The 13,959-nt window shown below is 40.6% G+C and overlaps 1 protein-coding gene across 1 annotated transcript in view; it reads left to right on the forward strand.

The window, feature by feature from the left end:
* The window catches only part of ITK (IL2 inducible T cell kinase), a 59,086-nt gene that overhangs the window by 23,970 nt on the left and 21,157 nt on the right, over positions 1–13,959 (forward strand). The window contains exons 5-8 of the mRNA XM_026510859.4: positions 2,342–2,382; positions 4,838–4,989; positions 8,769–8,834; positions 12,767–12,821. Coding sequence (XP_026366644.1) covers positions 2,342–2,382; positions 4,838–4,989; positions 8,769–8,834; positions 12,767–12,821 — 314 coding nt within the window. The remainder of the gene's footprint in view (positions 1–2,341; positions 2,383–4,837; positions 4,990–8,768; positions 8,835–12,766; positions 12,822–13,959) is intronic.

Consider the following 13,959-nt stretch of genomic DNA (forward strand, 5'->3'; position numbering starts at 1 on the left):
GAAGTGCTCGGCAAAGCCATTGTTGAATAGGAATGATGGATCCTGTGAATTGTTTTGCTCCCATCCCCCTCTCCTCTCAACCTCTCTTACCCTAGCCACAATTTCTCATCTGTCAGTTTCTTTTTTGCACGAAAACCGAATACCTCACATTGACAACCCAAGGCGGATGTGCTAAATGTAACACATGGCTGGGTTTTCCGTGGCTTCCTGAGTCACAGCCCCTCTTAGTACCACTTTAAAAACCAACACTTCTCACCCTCCACCTTGAGAGAGAAAGTTTAAGGTTACAAGTCCCTTGGGCCAGAACAATATGTACCTGGTTTTAGAAGTGAATGATCTTCTTCAGTACCCTACGGACCATATTCACAAAGGCTAGTATTTCATTAAAAGGAAACAGAAGGTTTTACGTGGGTGGAATCCACCATCATAACAAGATGGCATGGGCTTTCCCCAGTTCATGAAAACCCTTTCCAAAGCTAGAGGTCTAGTCTCCAGATTCCTGGCAGCACCTTTGCTGTGGGCCCTTGGACCCATCACTTGGCTGTCAAGGGCCCTAATGTCCTCATCTCTCCAATGTTAGGGGAACTTTTAGGAGTCCCGCAATGAAACAATCTCCAAGCCCCTTTCCAGTTCTGGGATTCCTTGAGCCTGTGTTTTGTAGTTTTCACCATGCATGTTGCTGCTGACCCTCTTCAGGGTGCATAGTACTTCCCTCGGCTGAGCGCTAGACACATGACTGAGGGGGAGGAGCGTCTGAATGACTCACCAGCATGACACTTGGAGATGGCTGCTCGTGCTGAACTGCTCACCCCATGAAGCCAGGGCCTCACTACTATACAGTCACTCTCTTAGTGGTCCTACGTTCATGTTTGCAACAATGGGCTTGTGGGAAGCTCTTAGCACATCTGCTGGCCCTTACTGAGCTCTCAACACATGGTAATTGTGCCCACTAGTCTTTCTTATTTTTGGACAGAGGAATTGAAGCTGAGATACAGCAGTGTGTGTGTGTATGTCTGGAAAGCAGCAGAGGTGGTTGGGTAAAAATGGACCCTGCTCCACCCACCCCACAGCGACACTCATTTCTGCAACCAGAATTGGCCCTGATGTCAATGCAAACCAACTTCACCCAGAGGGAGAAGAAAGAAGGGAAGAGCAAGACTAGAGGAAGAGATACACGTTGCAGAATGTTCAGGGCTGGAAGGGGCCCAAGGCTACACAGCTCATTCCCAGTGGAGCTGGAGTGAGAACGCCAGTCACCTGGTGCTCTGGGTTGGGTGCTGAATCGGAACCATGCTTCCAGTTATGTTTGTTTGCTTCTTCTCTGTTAATCACAAACCCAAGTCAGCCCCCCACCCTGCCCTGGCTTAAGGAGTTAGCACACGGGCTGGGTTCCCATGTCACTGTGTGTCTCCTCTTACCACATTCCTGACAGGTGCTGTCCCGGTCAGGCAGCAATCAACCTCGTACGTGAGTCAACCTCATGCAGAGAAGAGGAGCTCACCACCTACTTAGGGAGCCTATTCCTGTATTATCTCTAATTATTAAATCATTCTTTGAACTGAGTGGAAGCCCATGTGTTGCTTCTCATGCCACACCTACCCCCCAACATTCAACTTTGGTCTATTGATTCCAGGCCTGACCTTTTCAGGGCCTCAAAGGAGAAATACCAAGAGACAGAGAGGAAGAGATGAATGGAGGGGGAGAAAAAAAGGGAGAGAAAGAAGAGAGGAGGAAAGAAGGCATAAAAGAGAGGGAAATATGGAGACACAAACAGATAAACAGAGAGAGAGGTGCTAAGGGTGTTGTTTGGAGGACGTAGAAGGAATACATGCTCAGAAGCATTAAAGTAACTAAAAGTAGATTCCAGCCCTCCCAAAAAACACCGTAATGACCCCTCACCTCACCCACCTCCTCCCCAAGCCCACGGTTGCCTCAGGAAGCCAGTGAGTCACTGTTACCCTGAGTCACCAATTCCCACTCCGGGGTTTGGCAGATGGTATGTGTGTTTGTGGAGGTCTCCCAGCCCACAGGGAAGGACACAAGCCTAACGCCTCTGAAGCAACGTTTGGATTCGTCTTCAACTGGGAATACAGAATATTGACTTCTACAAGTTTCTGGTATCTTCTAGAAAATGAAATGGGGAGCCAGTAGGCTAAAAGAGATAAAACATGGTCTCCATAAGGTCGATTTTTGTTTCTCTGTGTTTCATCATCTTCTGGCCCTCTTCTTCTGTTGTTCACCTAAGGGCCCCTTTTTCTCTGAAAAGCCCCCTGGCTGCTCGCCTCCGGTCGGGCACATTCGGTTTCATGCTCATTTTCTTTTTCTGTTTTTCTCATTTCAGCTTCAAAGAAGCCTCTTCCTCCTACTCCCGAAGACAACAGGGTAAGTGAGGGCTTGAGCTTTGGGCACGGTGGACGCCCATCACTGCAGCGGCCTGACTAGCATGTCCCCTTTGCACTTTCCCCATCTGCCCAGACTTCTCAAATCCCGGGCAAATGCAGCAGGTTGTAGTAATTCAGTTGATATGAACACACTGGGTCTCTTGGACCTGAACTCTCTCATGGATCTGTTTACATAAAAGGACCGCTCAGCTGCTAAATCCTTAGTTTACTTTATTCACTCAACAAAAACTTATTGATATCAAACTGTGTATCCAGCCATCTGACCCCTTTGGGGTTTAGTGACAGCTATCTATATAAAATGGTGTATTGGGGCACCTGGGTGGCTCAGATGGTTAAGCGTCTGCCTTCAGCTCAGGTTATGATCTCCAGGTCCAGAGATTGAGCCCCAGGTCGGGCTCCCTGCTCAGTGGGGAGTCTGCTTGTCCCTCTCCCTCTGCCCACTCATGCTCTCTCTCTCAAATGAATAAACAAAATCTTTTAAAAAAATAAAATAAAATTGTGTATTTACCCCATACCTTACTTTTGATAATACTTTATATTTTTCAAAGTGCTTCCGCACTTTCACTATTTATATATATGTATGTGCCTCCTTTCCTCACTCTCTATTCTAGCCACTTCAGAGTGTTATAGTTTTATTCACATTTTAAAGCTTAGGAAATCAAGTCCCAAGAGAGGTTTTGAGGCTTTTCCAAGGCCATTCAACAACTTAGTAGTTAAGCCAGTAGGCAGCACAGCTTCTGGACTCAAGTGGTGGTTCTCAAAGTGTGGTCCCTGGACCAGCAGTATCAGCATCACCTGGGAGCTGGTTACAAATGCAATGTAAATTCTCAGGCCCCACCCTAGATCTACTGTATTCGTAACTCTGGAAGAGGGCCCCAGCAATCTGCATTTTCATAAACCTCCAGGTGATTCTGGAGCACACTGAAGCAGGGAGAAACACTGATCTAATATACTGACTTGTAAGATTTAGGTGATACCAAGCCAACTCTGGGGAAGTCAACTCTGCCTTGCAGATGGTTTCCCCCATAGTCCCACCTATATAGGGTAGAGGTAGGATCTAGGCTCAGAGTATTATTATACATTGTTATTATTATAAGCAGGTTTCTCATCACATGAATGTCTAACAGGACATTCAAAAGTTGTACAGGATGTGGAATACTGCAGAGATTTTTGCATTCCTGGCCCTCTCCCATTAAATGCTAGCAGCACACCTAAGCCTTTGTGATGTTCAAAACATCCCCATAGATGTCCAAGATGCTCCCTATGGAAAGGTACCACCATAGTTTGAGAACCTTGCTCATAGCTTTCTTTTCATTGGGATTGATCCAATTAGTTGGGCTATAATGGGATGAAAACCATGATGTCATAGCCCTCCTTAATCTTCAGATGCCCTTGAATACAACTCCTTCCCCCATTAACTCTTGGGGTGAAAGCCTCAGTCCCATTGACTCTTATCTGCAGTACTCCAATACACCACCTCATGAACTCCACCGATATCTAGACTTCAAATCCTTATCTGGGCTCAGCTGGGATGACATACTACATCAATATGACAAGCTATTCTTTCTAGATCTCCAGGATTTTTATATCACCAAATGCTTCGATGTGCTCATAGAAATGTTGGCTTCTCAACACCAAATCTCATCCCCACCAGTAATCTCAATCTCTTCCGTATTTACTGTCTCACAAAATCTGCCAACCTGTAGCAAGTGTGCCCTTCCTGAACTCCCACAATTGTTTGCTTTATCGTCTCTTCTTCATGTCTTCAACACGTCATCCTTAAAAAGGTACCGAGAAGTAGAGACTTAGGCAAGAGAGCCCCTAAGAGGAAGAAGGAAGTCCATGTGCTATCATAGAAAGAGCATTAAGACTAATTCAAGGGCTAAGCTTAGCCACATCCATTTCCCCTTTTGGGCCTCTGTTTTCCCATTCTTAAAAAAAAAAAAAAAGAATGGATTGAATGATCCCTCAGAGGCATTCTAGCTCTGGTAGTCTGTAATCCTATGGATCTGAACAAACCCACAAGTCAAATCAGAAAAACATGTGCTGAATAACAGCACTGACTGCATCACTTTCATCAAGAATATGATGCTTCCAGCAGAGAGGCTGCAAAGTGTGCCCAACAGACTTTTATGAAAAGCATGTGGCTGCTTGGAATTCACTGTGGTCAAAATTCAGCACACAGAGTGAGAGGGGCAATGAATCCCAGGTACTGGTTGTCTTTGTGTCGTATTCAGCACTACAATCCTAAGTCATAAAGAAAGCCAACTAGAGAAGGCAGGTGGTTTCAGCGAATACCCGATGGATTATAGGAACTGGTGTGTTGACCTGGCATAAAACCAGGAGCAAGTTATAATTTAGGGACTTGTTGACCTTGTTCTGCAGTTTACCTCCTTTCTATGTCATCACTTGGTTTTCTTTTCTACCTCCTCCAGCGATCACTTCGGGAACCTGAAGAAACCATTGTCATTGCCTTGTATGACTACCAAACAAATGATCCGCAGGAACTCATGCTACAACGCAATGAGGAGTACTACCTGCTGGACAGTTCCGAGATTCACTGGTGGAGAGTGCAGGACAGGAATGGGTAAGGCATCTTTGTGGTTGCTGTCCCAGGGCTTGAGGGGAGGCGGGAATAGAGAAAACACTGGAAAGATTTGTCCTGCCTCCGTCAGTATGACTGCTGCACTGAGTTAGAAGAGGAGAGCAGAGGTAGAAGAAAGAGGAAGGCAGAAGTGGTTGAGGAGACCTTTCCACTTCTCAGAAGTGGCAGAGGAAGTCACTTGCTATGTTTGTTCCCCATCAAGCACTCCCAGCCCCCAAGCCCATCTAAAAATTCCCTGGGTTTTTTCACTAAATCCACAGAGTAGGAGATTGGCAGCTTGTTCTATGAGGAAGCACTATTGTTCTTGAGTGTTTAGATGAGACTGAAGGCACATCCCATTGTGAAGTGTCTATTTTCAGTGAAAAGAAAAGGCATGTACAAATGGTACAGATGAGTGGTTATATTAAGAAGCAGCAGGAAGAAGATACTAAAGACTTAGCTACGCTACCAGTCTTTGAACTAGCCATCTACATGATCCGGGGAGAAAGTTGAGTTGTGCTAATACCCATTGTCCACTATGGCAGTTCTGAATGAAAAAAAAATCTATGAGTCCTTCTCTGATCTGAAATACAACAAAATTACTTTTGTTAACCTTCAGAATGCTCTGGGATATATATGACTTAGATACTAGGACTTAGTTTTAAGGCATCAGATTCATGCTGCTTTATAAGGTTTCAGGTTTTGCTTTTAATATATCAGAAGTATTTACCCAAGCCCTGGAATATTCTCCAGAATATGATTTCAATGATTGCATGAATCCAACACAAAAGTGTACCATAATTTAACAATTCCCTTGCTGGCTGTTCAGGTTATTTCCAATATTTTGCAGATACTAACAACACTGCAATGAAAATCCTTGTATATTAATATTAGGGGTTTACATATTTTTAAAGTGTGAGGTTATTACTGATTTAAAAACATAAAAAAGAAAAAGAAAACATTCCATCACTGCAATGTTTGGATGGTCTAGATAGTTGTTTAATTTAAAATAAATAAAAATCCAACCTCCGTTTGTCCCCATATAATTCCAAAAGTAATCACTATTGACGTTTTCTTGTGTATTCCCAGACAAAAATTTATACATACACGAATGCATCCTTTTTTTTTTTTATTCACACAAAGGTGATTCTTCTGCTCTTCACCTTGCTTTTGACCTTTAGTAATATATCTTGGAGATCTTTTCATATCAACAGATACAAATTTACCTTATTTTTTGAATAATCACATAGTTTTGGAAGGTGTGTTTGTATTATAAATATTTGAATGATCTTAAATGTTAAGACGTTTAGTTTCCAAGTTATTTGTTTTCTTTGTTATTTTAAACAAGCCCACAGTGAAGATCTTATATTGCTCATGCTCATGTTTCTGGGCAATTTTTTGAAAAAAAATTTTTGCAACATATATATTTTTGAAAATATATTTTTCTTTTGAAAAAATATATATCTCACATTTCTAACTCTGGAACTGTTGAGTCAGAGCCTGTCTCAATTTTGGTAGATAATTCCCTCAGAAAGGTTGCCAAATTTACATTCCCACTACCCACCAACAGTGTGTGGGAGTGTCAACACTGGGTATCATTAATCTTAAAAAAAAAAAAAAGCTAGCTAATCTGATGAGTAAAAAAAGAGGCACACAAATATCTTTAGGGTTAAGGCTTTACTTTTTACATACACCAAAACTTGCTTCTCAAAGTGCCTTCTCTTTAAGTAGCCTTATTGACACCACTACAGGGGGAGTGAGGGAGGGGTATAAAATATAGTTCCTTCAAGGACTGTGGTCTGGGAGACAGTGTTGCTGGCTCGCTGGGAATAGACCCCAAAGCACGTCAGGTGGAACCCCCCTCTCTAGCTGACTAGCAAGTGAGGACTGTCACATCACCTTCTCTTTGCCTATTATAAGGAGCCCCATATCAGAAACAGGTTTAAGACTGCCCTGTTCTACAAACACCAGAAGAACTTACTCAGAAATTCACTCCTCCAGTCAACTGACATTTATGTAGCACACCTAATGTGCCAGGAAATTTCTTCTCCTAGGTTTCGCTTCCCCAAATGACAGTGTACCCTTTGTTCAGTGGCCTGTGGAAACGCTCAGCTCTGCACTTCAAAGGCCATCAAAGAGGACACCCTAGAGTCTAATTGGTGCTTTGGGAATTTCCCCAACGCGCTTTGTAATAATGCAGTGTAGTGGGAAGTACACAAGGTTGGGGAGACAGAAGACTTGGACTTTAACATCAGCTGCTCTTGCTGTAGGTCTTTGGAAAAGTCACTTAAACTTTGGGTGTCCACTTCCTTATCTACGAAACGCAGATGATAATATCAGCTCTATCTCTCAGTGTTGAGGAAATAAATGAGATGCTGAAAGTGAAGGGAGCTTTGTAAATTCTACATCCACGGACAAATGAAGAGAATCACCATCTGTGATCATCATATTATCACAGAATGTTATGTGGTTGGCATATTAGAACACAGTTATTCTCTTGAATGTAAAAATAGTATTTGACCTATTAATAGAATTGTAAACATACGGTGTGGCAAAACCAGACATAATCAAGTGGATTCCAAAAGACAGATATAAAAGAAAGAGTGAATTTTAGAATAACTTGACTTCTATCAATTGGCACAGACTGCCTTGAACACCATATTAGAGATGCTTCTGAAGCTGGGTGTTCGGTTCTCCAAAGGAAGCATGCTGTGATTAACTAGCAATGTCAGCCATGGGCACAGGATATGAGACAATCATCCCACATTTGGCATCCCCATTCTTGATAGCTTTACTCCTCAAAACAATTCTGTGAACTAGATTATGCATTCCTCATTAAACATCATCACTAGATTGAAAAATTGCTTTATGATATAAAAATTAAAATATGCCTTATGAAGTAAAGAGCAAGAAACTCTCAGGCATCTTTTTATAGACTGGCAGAGTTGGGAGGAATTTTATGTGGCATCTAGTTTAGGGCCCTCATTTTACAGATAGCGAGCCATAGGCCCAGAGAGTAGCAGAGACATTGTTTTCACCTTGTAGTATGAAATGCAATAGTGAATGTGAACGTGCTTTGAAAAATACAGGACCATACACAAATGTAAAGTATTTTGATATGGTGATTAGTATCTATCCATATGTCTTTGTTTATGCACAATTATGTATTCCTGCTCAAAAGAAACTCCCACCTCTAAATCCAGCGTGACTGTATTCTTTTTTCTCATGTTTTACCAGGTATGTCTGAAGGAGTTCAATTAAAAACAACAAAAAAATATTAGGGAGGCCTTGAATTAAAAACTTATAATGCTGACTGCAGTATCTTTTGGGGCCTGTGGTTGGAAAGTGATTTTTTTATATTTTAATTATTTTGGTTTCATGACTATAAAATGGTAGCACTAAAGTGGAAAAAATACTGATTGTCGCACCCCAAAGAAAATGTTTCCTGATAGAAAGTAGAGACCGAACATTAATCTTTTTTCCACTAGAGGAAAATTCACAATAAGGAGAGCAACAAACAGAGCTTTTTAAGTGAAGTAGCCGCTTCTTATTTATTATGGTTCATATTTTAGTGGTGAAATCTATTGCCTTTAACAGATGGCAGATTTTTTTTAATTTTAGCGACTCTTTTATTGTAAAACTTCAAAATGTCTTATCATGAATGCCAAATACTGTGCGACTCTCCCATCTTTAAATGACTTTTAGCGGATTGAACCACCTCTAAAATGGAGATATGAAAATTTGTCCTATAATAGTCTAAACATGAATTTCCCTCTTAACAGGCATGAAGGATACGTACCAAGCAGTTATCTGGTGGAAAAATCTCCAAATAGCCTGGAAACCTATGAGTAAGATATTTTATTTGTTTTCTAAAAATATGGTACTAAGGTCCTCTTTAGATTAGGAATATATTATTGATTGATGATAAAAGTACCAGGCATTTTTTTTTTTCTCCTTGTACTTTGATCCCTAAGTAAACAGTAGAGGAAACTTTAAATAGGAGAAGGGGGCCGATATATGTACTCACCTCCCCTTTTATCAAAGAGATGACTCTAGATATCCACATAGATTGTGGTAAAAGGAAAAGTTTCTTCCAGGAATTTTGGTCTTATTTGAGAAGGAAGAAAACAGTATGAACACTGGATCAAATACAGAGTCACTTAAAACATGATTTAAGGCAGTACTTCCAATGCCAGAATAGCAGACAAAGAGGTATTAAATATCTGCTTAGCTTGTATTGTTTATTTCAATTTGTCATTTACAGAAGAGTTCACATGGATGTAATTTTAATGGAACTACCTAGCGTTTAATAAAATCCAATTGTAGTGGACCATGTACTCAGCATGGACGTATGCTCCCTAGCTCAGCCGCTGGAAGGCCCAGAAGCAACAGCCCCATAGCATCACAACAGCCTTGTGTTCCCAGATCTTCCTTTCTAAGTAGCGCTTCCCACTAAAATGGAGTTCTTGGAGAAATGGCTTGGGGATTCAGACTCGAGGCAGGGAAAGAACAAAATGAACTTGGAACACCTTGCACCAGAAAGTAAACAAGTACTGCAGCCCAAAATGTTTTAATGATATCGACTTGTGGAATGGGCAAAGAAGTTAGCTTAAAATTGTTCCTTCTGGCCAAAGATTAAACAATTTGAGTGTCAAAATAAGTAGTGACAGTAATGGACTATAATCCATTGGATAAAATGGTTTTTAAAAGAAGCAGATAGTTTGATAGGTAAGTGAGTAAGTAAATAAATAAATAAACGAGAAAGTTCTTTCTTACCACAGAGTGCCAGCTAATGAATGTAGAAAGAATAATCAGGTTTAAAGATCACCATTTGTAACTCAAAGTATCCACTAATTCAGGCAAGAAACATCAATGAAAATTTCACAACTAGGAAGGTGAAAATTGGATATTTACCTAGTTTCAAAATATCTTCTCAGAAATCACTTATTAGTTATAGAGTGGAAATATCTGGTAGACCCCTGTTTTAACCAAGTGGTCAAAGTTCGCATCAATAAAGGGACAAACAGACATCCTGGGCCTCCTGATGTGACGCACTGAGAAGGACACAACATCACTTCTGTGATATCCCTGCCCAAACATGCGCAATCTGAGTTTCATCGTGAGGAAATATAGACAATTCCATATTCAACAAAATAACCTGTGCTCTTCAAAAATGCTAATATCATAAATGACACAAAAGGCTGAGAAATTGGTCCACATTGAAGGAGCCTAAGGAGATGAGTGTTGATTATATGGACTAGTAATCTTTGATTGGATCTTGAGCCATTAAAAAAAATAATAGGGGCACCTGGGTGGCTCAGTCAGTTAAGCATCTGGCTCTTGATTTCAGTTCAGGTCATGATCTCAGAGTTGTGAGATCGAGCCGTGTGTTGGGCTCCATGCTGGGCATAGAGCCTGCTTTAGATTCTCTCTCTCCCTCTCCCTCTGCCCCTTCCTCCTGCCTCTCTCTCTTCCTCCCTCTCTAAAAAAAATAATAAAAAGTGACAAAACACATCATTGGGACAACCAACGAAATTTGAATAAAGTCTGAAATTAGATAATAGTATTGCACCAACGTTAAATTTCCTGATTTTGGTAGTTGTATTATGTTTATGTAAGTATATGTTCTATTTCTTAGAAATACATACTGAAGTACTTAGGAGTTAAAGTCTATTCTCAAATGCTTTGGGAAAAATTATATATATATATATATATATATATATATATATTTTTTTTTTTTTTTTCAGGGGGAATGGTGAAGCACAGATGTAAAAATCAGAAATTAGTTCATCTGGGCCAAGTGTATATGGGGGTTCTTTTGTAGTATTTTATAACTTTTCTATACATTTGAAATTATTTAAAAATGAAAAATGTTTAAGTCCTCACCAAATGTTAAGATACCAGGGTTGAAAAATATTAGCTAATGAAGACTTCTATTAACTCATTTGGGCTCTTATTAGTTCAAATGTGGTCAAGTTATTTGTTGGTGAAATTCTAATAGACACTGTTGTGAAGAGCTATCGTTTTCTGAAGAGTCTCTCAACCTGAGACTTGCTCTGATCAAGTATGTGTGAGTAGCCCCTCCCTCAGCTAACAGAAGAGTCATCAATTCCAAGAATACTTGAGCTGCAATGAAGCATGTAGGAAATATGCTTAAATAAAATTCTTTCACTTTTTATAGCCAATGCCTTTAGGAAAATAAATAGGCATTTATTTCAAATGATCACTAGGCTGGGAAGTTTTGTTTGTTTTTGCTTTTAATCAGAATCTCGTCATTGATGATAGAGGGGGCAAACTCAAAATTCCAGCAGAGTATAAAGCACTAGAGAATGGTGGAGTCTGGGGCAAATAAAAAAGTGTGTTCCCCCTCCTAAAGGTATTTTAAGTCATAAACAAAACAAAACAAAACAAAACAAAACACTACACCATACAAGCAAAACAGTCTGTGAGCCCTATTTATTCTACACCCTGTCGGCTTGCATTTTTCAGATTATGGGATCACAGCGAGAGAATGAAACGACTCACAAGCAAACATCCAGACATTTAGAAGTTTATATATATGTAAATACCCAATATGATGAGTTTTTATCCTTGAACTTAATGTTGTCTAGTGTCAGGAACATCTGCATAAGAACTAAAAAATGTACCATCTGGGAGCATAACCATGGTTTGGTACATCCACTGATTGGCTTCAGGTCTCCTGCCCTGATTTGGGGGCATAATCTTGGGCAAGTTTCCTCACCAGGCTGGATCTCAGATCCCTTTCCCTTAAAATGAAGGGTCAGACTAGATGGAGGAGGCACTTCAGCTGGCATTCCCTCCCCGTTCCTGAACTCAGGATAGACATCACTCAGTGTCACACTTACCTACTGAGCTCAGGTGCACAGCTTTGGGCAGCTGTGACTGATTGGTCAGAGCCTGCACATGAGATGAAGTATATTGGCCACCCCTGAACTCGGTAAGTTATGAGTCCACTGAGGTACAAAGCACCATCCAATTGCATCATGTTCAGACGATCAGATTGGGTCCACTAATTCCCTCATTTGTGGCTACTTTCTAATAGTCACACAAGTTTGATAAGTGGTGTCCCTTCCCTACCCAGAACTTCTCTCTTCTGGGGCTTATACTTTCCTAAAACTGATTGTTAACTGATGATCATTCTATCTCCTCTTATTTCATAAGTAGCCGGGGAAGTCAGGATGTGGCTCAAGTGTTACCAGCAACATTCAAAAACTTTACCTCTAAAAATCACTCATATTCTTCTTACCACTTTCTAGGGTTTTTTTTCACCAGACCCCAAAATTATAAAAATAATATAATTACTTTGCAGAAGATCTTGAAAACCAGTCTAGAAGAGGAAAATACTGCAATTGCTTTACAAGGCTCAACTTTCAAATTTGTGCTCCATTTTTATAGCCGTCCTAGCATCATCCTACTTATAACCACCCCCTGACTTATGAAATGGGGAAGATGAAGGTTTTCTAAAATTTTATTATGGAAAATTTCCAACATGCACAAAAGTAAGGAGAATAATATAACGAACCTCCATATACCCAAAACCGCGCTTCAAAAATTATTGATACTTTACCAATTCTGGTTCATCTGTTCCCTTCCAATTAAACATTTTATTCCCTGGGAATGGTTTGTGACTTTGTTTTTAAGTTGGAAAGCACAGGTATAGACAGAAAAGGACCAAATCATTTTCTAGCATTATCTTTTACAAGTAAATAATAAAAAAAATTTTAACTGTCATTGACATATGACTTTTTCCTGCTTTCAGGTGGTACAATAAAAGTATTAGCCGAGACAAAGCTGAAAAACTTCTTTTGGACACAGTAAGTCTCCTTAACCTACCGTTTGACTGAAAATAAAATGAACTGTGCTCTTTTTTCCAGCCATCCTGTGGTTTATGCCAATGCAGTAAGCTGATATAGTGGAATGCAGTGGTTTTCACGGCCAGTGGAAATATTTCGGGGATTTATGGAAACTAGCATACAATAGGATAAGAAAACTCGGGAAGGTCCAAGGCCTTGGTATTGACATGCAACTGTCACAACAGGTAGACTGGTCTTTCTGGCTGCAGTGGTTGACCCCAGGGAGCCATGGGGCTAGTTTGCCTTGCCTGCTTCTCTGGCTAGGTCAGGGGTGGCTGTGACTTAGATACTACTTGGTTGGGTTGTGTGTCCAGAAGAAATACATCACTTGTTTTAACTTATTTTTACGCAGCGGTTCTCAAGAGCCATGCAGTATGAGCAGCAGGACTGATCTTGCCCAGGGATGTTAGAATTAAGGGAGAGAGGGATGAGAAGAGAGAAAGCATGGTGCGGTGGAGAAAGTACAGGTCCTAGTACCCTGCTCCGTCACCATCACAGTGGGTGATTTGGTGATTCTAGTTTCTTCTTCCTGGACCTTAGTTTCCCAATGAGTACAAAACGAGCGTTGGATTAAATCAGCGATGACACTTACCCAACACTTATACTGTCACTCTTCGCCCCTGATCTTATGTGACACAGTTGATCGTGGTCCGTGGCTTTGGGATCTTTCTCAACATGAGGCTCCGGGCAGCTGTCATGAGGTGATTGGCACTCGAGGTGAACCCTCTCTGCCTGGACCAGAAGGTCATTTGTTGTTCTAGGACAATGTCACTCAAATAGCTGTGTTGATGGCTCACTTTCGTGGTTGGTTTTCAATTTCCAATTTGTCACAGGCTTATATTTTATAAAATAAATAAAAATCAGCTACTAGAAAAAATAAAGAAGCAAAGACACAGAAAATGCAAGTTCAGTTTTTTTATTAGTCTTTCATTCATTAGACGTAAAGTTGCTCTGATTGCTATAAAAAAATTTCTAAATGTCTACTCTCAATTTCTCTTTTTGTATGGTGGCAGACCAGCAACAATTTGCCATCTGGCACTCATCCTCAGACTGCACTTTGGGTGGCACTGAAAATTGCACATTTATGGCTCTTTCAGAG

This window comes from Ursus arctos, unplaced genomic scaffold (assembly GCF_023065955.2).
Source record: "Ursus arctos isolate Adak ecotype North America unplaced genomic scaffold, UrsArc2.0 scaffold_15, whole genome shotgun sequence".
In the NCBI taxonomy this organism is placed as follows: domain Eukaryota; kingdom Metazoa; phylum Chordata; class Mammalia; order Carnivora; family Ursidae; genus Ursus; species Ursus arctos.